At 40.1% G+C, this 12,400-nt stretch overlaps 2 protein-coding genes and 1 long non-coding RNA gene across 11 annotated transcripts; 1 reads left to right on the forward strand and 2 right to left on the reverse strand.

The window, feature by feature from the left end:
- Window positions 1–295: 295 nt before the first annotated feature.
- LOC128886687 (7SK snRNA methylphosphate capping enzyme-like) lies at window positions 296–6,952 on the reverse strand. 6 transcript variants are annotated; one of them, XR_008459902.1, is made up of 6 exons: window positions 6,710–6,948; window positions 4,810–6,115; window positions 4,507–4,725; window positions 3,528–4,423; window positions 1,250–1,940; window positions 296–1,176 (listed from the first exon to the last, which is right to left on the reverse strand). XR_008459902.1 is itself a non-coding variant. In XM_054141792.1 (5 exons), the coding sequence occupies exons 1-5, from the start codon at window positions 6,730–6,732 to the stop codon at window positions 1,158–1,160; spliced, it is 2,463 nt and encodes an 820-aa protein (XP_053997767.1). In that variant the 5' UTR covers window positions 6,733–6,952; the 3' UTR covers window positions 296–1,157. The 6 variants fall into 6 exon arrangements, 3 of the variants coding, with proteins under 3 accessions (XP_053997767.1, XP_053997765.1, XP_053997766.1); XR_008459901.1 differs by having other exon boundaries at window positions 296–506; window positions 766–1,940; XR_008459900.1 differs by having other exon boundaries at window positions 296–506; window positions 608–1,940.
- A 151-nt stretch (window positions 6,953–7,103) lies between these two features.
- On the forward strand, window positions 7,104–9,891 carry LOC128886689 (uncharacterized). The gene is made up of 6 exons (XM_054141794.1): window positions 7,104–7,990; window positions 8,094–8,520; window positions 8,844–9,044; window positions 9,126–9,310; window positions 9,382–9,492; window positions 9,555–9,891. Exons 1-6 carry the CDS (start codon window positions 7,850–7,852, stop codon window positions 9,816–9,818), a joined length of 1,329 nt encoding a protein of 442 aa, XP_053997769.1. The 5' UTR covers window positions 7,104–7,849; the 3' UTR covers window positions 9,819–9,891.
- Window positions 7,930–11,517, reverse strand: LOC128886690 (uncharacterized). 4 transcript variants are annotated; one of them, XR_008459906.1, is made up of 6 exons: window positions 11,044–11,510; window positions 9,981–10,909; window positions 9,544–9,644; window positions 9,174–9,308; window positions 8,837–9,046; window positions 7,930–8,231 (listed from the first exon to the last, which is right to left on the reverse strand). It is a non-coding gene; the product is annotated as an uncharacterized LOC128886690 (long non-coding RNA). The 4 variants fall into 4 exon arrangements; XR_008459905.1 differs by lacking the exon at window positions 7,930–8,231 and having other exon boundaries at window positions 8,907–9,046; window positions 9,981–10,478; window positions 10,614–10,909; window positions 11,044–11,515; XR_008459903.1 differs by lacking the exon at window positions 7,930–8,231 and having other exon boundaries at window positions 8,907–9,046; window positions 9,981–10,965; window positions 11,044–11,517.
- Between the last annotated feature and the right edge of the window lie 883 nt (window positions 11,518–12,400).

Raw genomic sequence — 12,400 nt, forward strand, 5'->3', positions numbered from 1 at the left:
GCAGACTACTCGATTTCGTACCGACTATATCTCGAGCTGCGAGCCAGCATGAACCTTGTTGACACATTGCTGGAACTCTTTTTTACGTTCTACGCTGTAATTTCGTAAAAGATAACCAGTCAAAATGATATCTATCGATAATTAATACCGAAGCTCGACTGTAACACGTATGATCCCTAATACGGCACCTTTAACGCGTACAGTGTTCGTACGTTTGCGTAGTGTGTGTGTGAACAATTTTTTATTAAATCATTTGCATCATCCAATTTCTATTCGGCTCGTGTTGCCCAGGAGGCGTACAGAGTTCTCCTTTTTGTTCTTGTCGAAGATGTTAGAGGTAGAGAAGATTTTGTGATTGCTTGATAAACAAAAACTCGAACATCGTAGACGTGCATCGTTGATGCAAATGGATTAATGTGTTACGTATAAATACGTATAATTAAAGATTGTGCATTGTCGACGTATCACGATTGCAGGCAGGACTGAATTTTGGTCTTCGATGCGCCCTGAAAAAGAAAAAAAAAAACAAAGTACGAAAAGAATTTAAACGATCCCCTACCCGTAATCTTTAGCGCGAAGTCGTAATAGTGTAGAGAAGCTATCTTACTACAATAAATTCAGCACATTAGATACACGATGGTTTGATCTCCGCCACCAAATCTTTCCATACCAGTGTAACTGTACATGTAGCAGGTCCTCGCGCGTAGACAGATGAAACACAGTTCGTGATTCAAAGCGATTCTTTATTATTAATCTGATTCTTACACTATGAGTGTTCCTGGTAAGCGTCTAAGTGGTTCATCTTGTTCTCGTTCTCTCAAACACAACATGGAAAAGTGATTGCGCCCGGAATCGATTTGTGCTGTTTCGTCGTCGCTCCGTCGACAGTACGCGCTCCGTTCCTCTTCTAAAACCATTTTCCTTCGATTCGAAATAGCAAAGAAAATACTGAAACAGTTTCCTAAGAAGTCTTTTCACTTTAGACGATACGATAAAGTAAATTTCTTGTTTACATTTTCGGATAGTATCCTTGAAGAAGACTCGTTAGCCATTATCATCGAAAGAGAAACCAATCGACTCGAGTATCGCGGTCAAACGGGGCTCTTATCGTATTTTCTTCGATTCTTAGCATACTTCTGGCGTGTTTAATCGCGTCGTTAACCGATCGACGTTGCACTGTAACAAAGAAAACGTACGATCATCCGAAACATCGACGAGAACGATCGATCGATTGCAGAAAATTACGCACAACGTACAGATGGAACGAAAACGTTCCTGGGCGCGAGGGACAATTCCGAATCGAGAGGAAAATTCCGCTCGAGCAAACAAGTGACCGTTGTTGCGACCGTTTCGTTCCTTCTCCGTGATGCACGCAGACTAGATAATACGATAAGGAAGCGAAAAGCTTCCAGAAGGTTTTGCAGTTTTCTTGCCTTCCTCTTTTCTCTCTCTATTACCGTTTTCACCGAGGAACTTTTTGCACAGACTTAGTTCACACCTTGCATTCGATACGCGTATCGAGTACTTCGTTATTATCACTTGTTTGATGCAAATCGATTACTTCCAAAGGCATACCTTAACATGTTCATCCGAATTCATTTTCATGTACCTCTGAAAAAACGTCAACTTTGTACAAGTTTGATAATCTAGGCATTTTCGCTATAATTTCATCGGTTGAATTGCATTCTTAGCTCGCGCTATTGTAATCCGCGTATCAAAAATGCGTACAGTGTAAACTAGGTCACAATAGCGACTACGTCGTTTAAAAATCCTCTACGCTTCACAATCTTTCCGTGTAACAGTCACAGCTGCGTAACGAGCGAACGTTCCACGATATAATAATACTTTTTTCGACAACACCGACATCTCGTCCGGATTGTTTCGCCACAATAAACTCGACGATCTCGGCTTTTAGCGTTTCCTTTTCTCTCTCAATCTCTCTATAAATAAATAACAACTATATGAAACAATACGCTCGGGTCCTTTAAAATTACAGAAATTTACAGGTCTACAAGTCTAATGTCTCCAACCGATAGTTCGCATCTCTATATAATAATCGTTTTGCTCTCATTCGCGCATTCTCTCCCGTTCTCTCAACTTCGCATTATCGAACGAACGAATAGAAAGAAAGAAAAGACAACTCATCATGGCAGAGATGGGCAAAAGCTCACACCCAGGTATTTCATCGATGATAATTACAATCAAGTTATGCTTCGCGTTGAACGAATAACCGTTCGATTCTATTCGCCATCTTCATATACAAATTCATTGTACAAATTCATTCAAATATAAATACTTGCTCATCTCTGACTGACTTATTTCGTTTCTGTTTTCTCGGTGAACTGTCGGTGCTGGATATCCCGCTGCGCTTCTTCTGTACAGAAATGACGAGTATGGCAACGATGATGCGACCGATTTTCGAATTACAATACGAGTTGTTCGTTTTCTCTCTGTCACGTCGTTTCTTTTTCTTTTTTTTTCTTACATCGAAAGACACGGGTAAAGCCAAAGAAAAGTCAGTTTTCCATCGACTAACTCGCTAAGTATATTGGGATCGAGGGCGAGGGGAGGAGAGGGAGGAGGAGGAGAAGGAGGAGGAGGAGGAGGGAAGGACGAGGACAGGAGGAGAAGGAGGAGGAGGAAGAGGGCATGGGCGTGCTACAGCAAAAAAAATGCAATATGCTCGTGATTAGGCACAGTACTTAGAATTTGTTTCGCTCGTAGCCTTGCCCTTTAGTTTACCTAGGGCATTGCGCCGTGAAATGCATAACACGTGTAGTCGGACTAACCTCAACTGGCCGTACAAGGCCATCGAGGGATCATCTCCGCGAAATCTCAACTCTACACCCTCCTACCTTCTCTGTACTCGTGGGAGAAGATATTGGCCGATCGAGAAAGCACCTCCATGTCCTCCATACCCCCCACTCCGTTTCGTTCACCTCTCTTACCTGATGTGTTTGAAAGACAGAGATCATACGCTAGCAGGAGACCAGTTGATTTTATTCCGACTACAGTCTTCCTTATACTCGAGATCGATTTCAGACGTGCCGATACAAATACAGTGAAACTCTCACCAGGTATTCTAAAGGGACGTCTATCCGTTTACTCAGCGTAACTCGGTGTAACTAAAAGTGTTTAAAAAAAAAAAAAAAAAAAAAAAAAATTAAGAAACAAAACGAACAGCGAAACTACGTTCTACAACAGTAATCGAAATCTAGAAACGAGAAACGTCACGAATAAGGTTTCGTTTCGTCGATCCGTATAAACAACGACAGCTGAAACGCTACTCTGTTATCGTCAGAATAATTCTAAACGATTCTTTCGCGAACGATCTCGCTCGCCCATCGTACAGAGAAAGGGCAATGGAGTGTTTTGGGATGTTTACGTGAAAATCAGCGAATGGAGGGACAGATAAAAAAAAAAAGAACAAAAAATATTCGCCAAGTAACTGGATAACCAAACAGGAAGAGTCTGTATGGTAGCACCGCTTGTTTTCTACGCAAAGAGCGTCGATAATAATTGTTTACGTGTTGTCCGAGGTCAGTTCGCAGCGTTGCCTTTCTGTTTGTTCTTCCTTGCACGGACTCCTCGATTCAGTTTCCCCTTCCCTCTGTTTCGTGATCCTTGTATCCTTGTAGTTAAAGTTACTCAAATCTTCATCGACTACCGATTCGGTATTTAATTCGTCCTTTCCCAGCTGCTCCTGCTCCAATCTTTTTACACTTTCGTTTGCAGAAATCAATCCATGAGATGTTTCCTCCATCGTAGCTTCTGTCCTCCTCGTAGTGTTGTCCAGTTTTTTCATCTTTTTTGTATCTATATTGTACACGTCATTTGCTGTGTTGATACTTCGTTTCCGTAACTTAAGATGCTCTGTCGTAGAGTTATCACGCGGTTGATGAGTTTGTTTATCCGAAGAGTTTTGGTTCTCTGACACACTTTTATCACTCTCGATGCTAACGTCCAAGTAACACATTTTTGACGCGTCCGATGGCTGACTATCGTTGTTGTGTCCCGGTGTGTCGTAACACGGTGTTGTGCTAGGCGCATAAGCGTTTTCCAATTGTTCGTATTGACTCATGCACTCGTTACTCTGTTGATTGACTCCCGACATGTTTCCCTCCTGAAATTCGCTATCGTCTTTTTTAAAGAGCTTCTGTTCGTACTTCCTACGCTCCACTTTTCTTCTAACCTCATCGCTTCGCTCTTGTCTATTTAACGTGCTTGCAGTCGGATTCTCCGTAGTTTCTTGTGCTGGGCCAGCTTTGGTGAACAAGTGAATTGGTCGTTGAAAGCCTTTCGATGGATGCGGAGGAATCGACAGTACTTCGCACTTGGAAAAACCAACTTCGGCGGACAGCAGGTACTGCGTGAAGTTGTGCGGTCGAAACTCGATACTCTGGTAATTTTTGTATATCCGCTCCTAAAATGTATGAAAGAATTAATCTGGTTTCAGAATTAAGGAAGCAGTTTAATACATAGGTTCAAAAATGATGCAACGCTTACGGTAAGATTTTTTTTCCTAGCGTAACTGCTCCAACCTTGAGGTTCCAATACTAAGACACCACCTGGACGTAACTGTGCAAACATACGTTTGTAAGCCTGTTTGAGACCAGCATCTCCAAAATTTAAGTGTATCCATTTGGTGATCGACAAACATAGAATCGTGTCGAACTGAGGTTGTTCCGTGCACAGGAGAGCATCGTTCTCAAGCACGTAATTACCCTGAAAATAAGAAAAAATATTCAGAATTCTCAAACTTCGAATGCTTCGCGTAGCTCGCGTGTAATTTTGAATTTGGTACGATACCTGCACAAAAGTGACATTATGAGGGAACCCTTTGTGGTTCTTACTCTTTGTGAAACCGGGAATATCAACTGGTCCATAATTGATCGGCATAGATATTGGAAAGAAGTTCACATCCTGGTGATCATCGTCTCCGTTACCAGCGGGAGATTGTACGCAATTAACGTAACGTTTCACATTTTTTCGAGCAATATTGATGAGCGTTCTATCGATGTCGATACCAGTAACGCTGCGAGCAGAGAAATCTCTTGCAACAGACAGAGTAATATGGCCAATATTGCACCCAATATCGAGTACATCTTTCCCAATAAATAATTCTTTACGTTGTGCAAATACTGTCAGTCTTGTGTCCAATTCTTGTTGAAAATTTCGGTATCCGTAGTACCTATTATAGTTACCATACTGATAACGTGCGTCCTTCTCTCTGAAATTTGGCATTGTTTGCTTTTTTTTCTTATCCTGGCTGGGCCGATGTTGCGGTCTAGGCTTCCATGCTCCAGGTTGAGGAATGACGGGACTTACTATTTTATCTTTGACATCAACTTTTCGTAATCTCTTATCCTTGGGTTCTTCCAAACCTTTCAAACGCAATTTATTTTTGTCCTTTTGTGGACTCTCTGGTTTCGATTCCTTAGGTTGGTTGGTTGGTGGCGAGTTTAACGATGCACGCTGTTGTTCGGTCTCGGCAGTTTCCGGTGCAATCAACTCCATGGGTTCCGTAATATCGGTTGCAATGCAATCTTTGCTTTTGGTTTCAGCTGGATCGTTTGCATCATCTTTGCCAGAACCCGAAGATGCTCGTTTTTTCTTCCTGTTTCTGCGTTTAGAACCCTTTTTCGTAGGAGATATAAGTTGCTTTTCGTATTCGTCATTGTCATTGTCGTTACAGTTATTCAAATTCAGAGGATCACAGATATTCGGAGGTATGATAACTTCTATAACCTCTTTTTTGTGCTTAGGCGTGGGAAGGGGGCTAGACTTAGGCGTAACAGCATTCATGGCTCTATTTATTTCTTCGTCTTGCATGCTGTTTAAATTCAACGGATCGCATATATTGCCACCGAGTAGAAACTTTGTTGGCGGAATAATAGCACCCTCCTTCTTTCTACGTTTATATGGCGGAAAGAATTTACCATTGCTAGAGAAACTCTGTAGACGTTTGCGTCCAAACTTGAAGTGGCGACTATCTTCGTGCTTGTGCTTCTTGTGAGAAGGATTGAATGTCTTCCTTGATTTCTCGTTATCCTTCTTGTTGATATGGCCCACTTTGGTGGGTCGATCGACTTGTGCGGATGACATTTTGTAAAATCTGAGAACGAAGAAAGATCATCTATAAACGTTGTACATTCTAGTCAAAATGTAATTTGAACAGTGATAAATAATGGTTTGAAAAATCAGATGTAAGCGGCCAACAAAAATTACTGAACACACAAACACGCTGTACATATAAATTCTACGTGTCAAACGAAAATATCAAAAACAACAGCTCGAGTTGACATAACTTAAATCTTATTGCAGAGACGATATACGAAATATTATGCAGAAACAGACGTTACACTTGATTTTTGAGTCGCTCCGTTTTATTACATGCATGCGTTGCGATTGCGTTATCGCGTAGAACTGCATCGCGTAAATGTTCTTTCAAGTTAGTATCGTTATTTTAAGGACAATAATTTTTCATGGAGAAACTAATCGTTCCCGCGAAGTCGTTACGATCAGAAACACTCGGCGTTCTACGTAAATTTATCGTTCCCGCGATCGCGCATGCGCAGATGATGGTTTATGCGTTCTGTAAACGGATGGTCGCCAATGCCCGACTTTTCGTTCCGTATTTCTTCCCTTAAATGCCATGCTAAATGAACAAACTTACTTTCGTACGTTTCGTCAACGACTTTGATCTCACCTCGACGCACTTCTCGCTCGCATTAAGCACAAAAATACACGTTTTTCACAAGATACACGGCACAGCCAGCTCAGAACCGTCGTTGTGCGCCCATCAACGATGGCGAATAGCTGCTTCGCTTGCTTCGCTTAAACTCCATTTTCTATGTGGACACCCGAAAGAGCCGAGCGCGACTTCGGGTACTTTCGGCTACGAAAGAGAATTTGATCGAGCAACATCAATTTTCCAAGCACCGCGTCACACGAAATTAGTTGAAAATCGCGAGAAATTTCCCAAGGAAACGGTGAAAATTCTGAGATTGCAACACAGATGAATATACGATATATGTACGTAATGTTTCTCGACTGATGAGTTAGGTAGCCGTATATAGGGTGTTCCCATTGCTGATACCTAATGTTACTCTTATGGAATTGTGGACAGAGCGAGCTGAAATTTGACAAACTATTATTTTATTATTATTTCGATGTTGGCAACAGAGTGATGTTCTTGAATTTATTTATTATTTTGATCAAAAACATAAATTGATGATACAAAATAGATATATAACGTAATCATTGCATTATCGAGTAACGAACAACGAATCAGATTAAAATTAGGAATACGAAATTTTGATCAGCCAATCACAGCTTTAGCGGGAATCGTTAGTTTCAAATAATTACAATAATTATAATACATTTAATCCCTGGTATGCGGCAATTATGAAAAGAATTTAAAATAAAACGTTGACAAACAAATCGAAGTGTTAATTATTGGTACGAGGATGGAAATTTCAAATCCGTTTTTAAACGACACATTTTATTCGTTTGTCGTTTGTTATAATATCTAAGCTCTGATTGGTTCGCGTTGCTTTGCAACGAACGCCGTGGAAGACGTAGCGTGAACCCCGTTACAGACGCGGCGGGTTTCTCGTTCACTCGGATAACTTTACTCTTCCCGCGGACGCGATATTTTTTTGCGTCAAAATTACGCTGTTCTCGTTTCCGAAGGGACGCTGTTAAACTTTTTCGTAACCAGTGTTATCATCTTTTGCAAAAAATAATCGTGTGTTTCCCTATTTTGTCATAATTTTTCGTTTGTCCCCTTTAAGCAAACGTCAGATTGAATTTCCATTAAAAGAAACTCGAGTAGATTGATAGCAATATGCCTCGCAGAAATTTTCTGTTCGAACGATTGGACCTCAACGAACAAATCGGAGATCGACGAACTTCTGCAATGTTGTTTACAAAATCACAATTCGGACGAGTGGAATTGTGTAATGTATCCAGAAATTTGTTCTCACAGGTATCATGAAAGAACCAAAATAAAAATTGTCGAGTTTAACGTAATTCTCGTAAATTTATTAAAGTTTTAGGAATCGATGTACATTTGCGTTTATTGTTTCCAGTTCAATTTATTTAATAAAGACTCGTTCGAGTCTTCCGCGAATGATTCGTCATTTTTTAAGACGCCACCGATGGAAATAAAAACGGTTGCAGCACCGAGGGCGCCAGTAAAGAATAAAAAACAGTTGAAGAAGGTAGATCTGAAACCGAAAAGGTTGCAATACACCGAAGAAGATTTGGACATTTCGAATACTTTAGATCGCGTTACGATTAACTGTCCGAGCAACACGTTGTCACGTAAACAAACGTGGAAAAAAATTCAATGCGATGAATCCGATGCCACGCAAGAACAAATGCGTACATTACATTCCAGGGTAGACAAAATTAAGTTACAAGCGAACGATAAAGAAAACGATATGAATATCGTAGGAAACAGATCTGAAAGTACATTAAACAACAGAAACGATATAGTACGAGTGTCGTCAGTAGGTAGGTGTAAACAATGTACGCATAGATTGGGAGGACACGAAGATAAACAGTGCGCGCATAGGTCGAAGACAAACAATAATATTGCCGTAGAGAAATCTTCCTGTACTCATTTTCGTGTATAATAGTATGTATGGCTAGTTGTTAATTTAATTATATAAGTATGTTACTTCTAAGAAGAAAAGTTGTAATAAGATTGTATAATATAATGCTAGTTTACAAGCGATAGATTTGTGACAAGTAAAATTTGTGCAAACTTCAACTGTGTTGGATGTTTTACTCTAGGCTTATTGTACAAGTGAAATAGGACTTTGCTTACTTTTTAGTGTCTAGTTCAAACACCATAGTGGAGTCGGAGAACCACAGCTATTTAGATTGGAAACAGAGATTGTACTGGTTACAGTCTCAAAGAGAAGTTGGTATATGGGTTGAGTGTTGTAAAACAAGTTGCAAGAAATGGAGATACATAGAAGATTGCCACGATCCATTGGATATACCCAAGATATGGTATTGCAAGATGAATAGTGGTCTGTAAATGTATTTGTAGAATTTTGTTTAGTCTTGTATATGTAGATACACATATTTAATACTAAAGTTTCATTTCATAGATGAGTCGATGGCATCTTGCGATATAGCAGAAGCATCAAAGCCATTACCGTTGATAGAAAATGATTACAACGCTGGGAGTATTGTGTGGGCTCGTGTACCTCGTTATCCATGGTGGCCTGGAATCATTTGCGACAGTGTTGACACTTTCATGTATTACAAAAAACGTAGATATTCACTGAAACCTGTAAGTTTTTCCCCTGTCTAGATTATTTCATTTATACCTACACTTAATAATAGAATCTATATCATTTGTAGCACCAGTACCATGTTACATTTTTCAACAAAGATAAATTGGAGTGGGACTGGATTCATATACGAAATCTTAAACCATTTGTAGCGTACAATTACAGCCAACTTATCACAAAGGTATTAATTTCTTTAATAAACTTAATTATTTTTACTATGAAAAATAATAACCTTTATTGCAGACTGTATTCAAAGGAGTAGATTATAAAGACTCTCTAATGGAAGCGTATGAATTAGCCTCGAGTGCTTTGCCATTGCGGATCGCTGAAAGGCTACAAAAATTTGATTTCATAACACAATATGACAGATTTTATAACGACTATACTAATAATAATTTAAATAACTCAGTTGATAGAAACGCTCAAAGATTAGGGGATACAATACAACACAATCCCTCCACAAGAAATTGTCGTACGTTAAGAAAACGGAAGATACAAACATCATAATTATATATATAATCATACTTTCTATATACATATAGAACAGTTATTTAACTTGATTTATTGGACTCCTTAATTTGTAATTCAACTCAATGTATCGTACATCTCATTACATTTCATATGATTATTTTCACTGACGATATCCAATATTTCGTATACATTACTTACAAATGTAAATAAACGTACGTTGAAATCATCTATACGATTTATGAACTATGAGTAACATGTTAGTGTTACTGTTGTTTTCTACGCGTTACATTCGGAAATCAACATATAGGTTATGATCAACCGAGGAACTTACCGACCGACTATAACGTAATGTTCTAGTTGCGCTGAGCTACCGTACGATAGTAGCACTGGTACAACTACGATATTATGAATAATTTTTAAATTGAGAATTTCGAAACGTTAGAAAATAAAGTTGAATTAATCGTTTTCTAACGCGTCCTGATGCTTTGATGTACCATTATTGTTTATAAAATAACAAGATTTTCGTTGAAATATAATAGACTTATTTATTTTTTAATTTATATATTCCTCTAACCTCTATGCACTCTAACTGTCACTCTCTCCCAAGTGGCTCTTTGGGCATCGTCCTTACGCAACAGCGGATTTACATCTGCCTCGATCCGTGCAGTTTCAGTTTATCATTTCCAAGTAATTGAACTATAGTTTTCGTAATCGAAACGATCGATTGTCATGAGATAAAGGCAGTTTTAATGATAGTTTTCGATAAACGAATCAACGATGGATCGTATTTTAATCCGTTTAATTAAGACCACTTGTCAACGCAGACATTACCCTGTGAGAATGATCGAGATAGAGACCAATTCCTGCGGATCATCGTCGTACAGCTGTGTATCGTAATTAAAATCGAAATGTTTCAAACGGATCTGGTCGATGCAGCGTGTCGGATGATGCTGGTTACCAAGCGACGTTTCTTAGGTGACGCCGTCATTTGATTCTGAATGTTCCTTCGAGCGGAAATCGAACGCACATAAACGCTTGTAAATCGGCATGTTAATGTGGCGCAAAGTTCGGTGAGGTCGTCGGGTCGACGTGACGTCAGCGGATACGGAGACCCTCGATGTGGCGAACTGCGACAATATTTGCGTGTTCTCAACGCGTGATATATTCGCGGCCAATATATCAGCTGGCAACAACGGTTTTCGTCGTTTATCACCGAGCTTTGCTGGAAATAAGCATACGCTAATGGAAAGTAATCGATTACCTTTATCGTTCATTCGGTCCTTCGTTCGAGTCGTTGGCGAATAATTGGTATAGATTTAAACGAGTATAGTCGCGACAAATGTACAAGTGTTGAGTGTTTCGTAGCAAGTGTTCGATGGTCGGTCGATTGGATACAGGCCCGTACATGTTTCTAAGTAAGAACGAATACTACGGATATTTAAAGGTATTTCGATGTAAAGAAATGAAATTTGAATGGATACTGTCTCGAGATGGTCCGACAGTTGTTCCGATGACCCGTGGTCCGCTCTGATCCTTGGCAGTTAACACTCCCCTCCACTGCTGGCCCCAGAAAGAAAGAAAAAAGGAAAACGATAACCCCAGATACCGAGGCGGGCGCATACGTGCTTGTTATCGTTCTCGTAATAGTCGTACGATCGTGTTGCTAACCAAGTACTCCGGTTATCTGACCTGCTCGTCCTTCGTACAATTTTGTCTCGTTTCTTCGCACTTTTCCACGCTCGTCCCTCGCCAGGATCGATCGTCGATTACGCTACTAGACTCGTCGATAATCGTCGACCTTTATCTTCTTTTCTTTCCCATTACCGGCTGGCTGAACGATGGAACAAAAAGTAGTTTAGATCGGTATTAAATACGAAGATACCGATTAATTCGTACATTGTACGTAACAGGATTTCTATTTCCTTTTGCGCGTTTAACGGAATGGGAATCCAAAGATGTTGCGTTACATCGAAGCAGATTCTTGCGTTGGAAGAATTTCTAACGAGCAATGGAATTTTTAGAAACGTTTCTATTAGTACGATAAGGTTTATCTTTCGAAGCAACACGTGTACTTCCAAAATGCCCCTAGATCTCCTAACAGAAGTCCCAACGCGTAGCTTGGCCGTTCGATGGATGACTTATTGTTAGTACTCCAAGTTACCAGAAAAAAACCTATTACTTCGAGGCTAGAAATAACTGCGCGCAGTGCGAGTAACGAGGATTGTACATACCGAAACTATTTCGGTGAATCTCGGGAGCCGCTGTAACCGTTGAAACGGGGGTTTGTATATATTTTTAATGCGCCCTACGTGGCTGCGCCACTGCCGCAAGAAATAACTGGGAAAACGTTGAACTCGCCACGTGGAAATTCTATTTCTTTTGCGCCTTAATTGCGCCCCCGAGCGGTCTCGCGCACACGAAAATTCTCTATAAATAGTATTTTGCTCGACGATCGTATTGTTACGAACTCGCGAGCATCTCTCACCGATCGTAGTTGAAGGTTATAGCGTAAGTGACGCGTCCACAAACTCGACAAGAGGAGTATGTAAATAGTTACAGATACGAGTTCATCGTTACGGTAGTTGATTTAATTTCGATCGCGTTTAAGGGCGTCTGTC

Source organism: Hylaeus anthracinus, unplaced genomic scaffold (assembly GCF_026225885.1).
Source record: "Hylaeus anthracinus isolate JK02 unplaced genomic scaffold, UHH_iyHylAnth1.0_haploid 11985, whole genome shotgun sequence".
Taxonomy (NCBI): domain Eukaryota; kingdom Metazoa; phylum Arthropoda; class Insecta; order Hymenoptera; family Colletidae; genus Hylaeus; species Hylaeus anthracinus.

What these genes read in the sequence shown, in the direction of transcription:
- LOC128886687 (XM_054141790.1), bottom strand. Translation starts at nt 6,732, where the DNA reads ATGCGAGCGAGAAGTGCGTCGAG. An exon ending in CGAGCGAGAAGTGCGTCGAG is followed by an intron (nt 6,116 to 6,709) that starts GTGAGATCAAAG and finishes CTTCGTTCTCAG; the next exon opens with ATTTTACAAAATGTCATCCG. An exon ending in GAACTGACCTCGGACAACAC is followed by an intron (nt 1,941 to 3,527) that starts GTAAACAATTAT and finishes ATTTATTTATAG; the next exon opens with AGAGATTGAGAGAGAAAAGG.
- LOC128886689 (XM_054141794.1), top strand. Translation starts at nt 7,850, where the DNA reads ATGCCTCGCAGAAATTTTCTGTTCGAACGATTGGACCTCAACGAACAA. An exon ending in GTATTGCAAGATGAATAGTG is followed by an intron (nt 9,045 to 9,125) that starts GTCTGTAAATGT and finishes TTCATTTCATAG; the next exon opens with ATGAGTCGATGGCATCTTGC. An exon ending in ACAGCCAACTTATCACAAAG is followed by an intron (nt 9,493 to 9,554) that starts GTATTAATTTCT and finishes CCTTTATTGCAG; the next exon opens with ACTGTATTCAAAGGAGTAGA.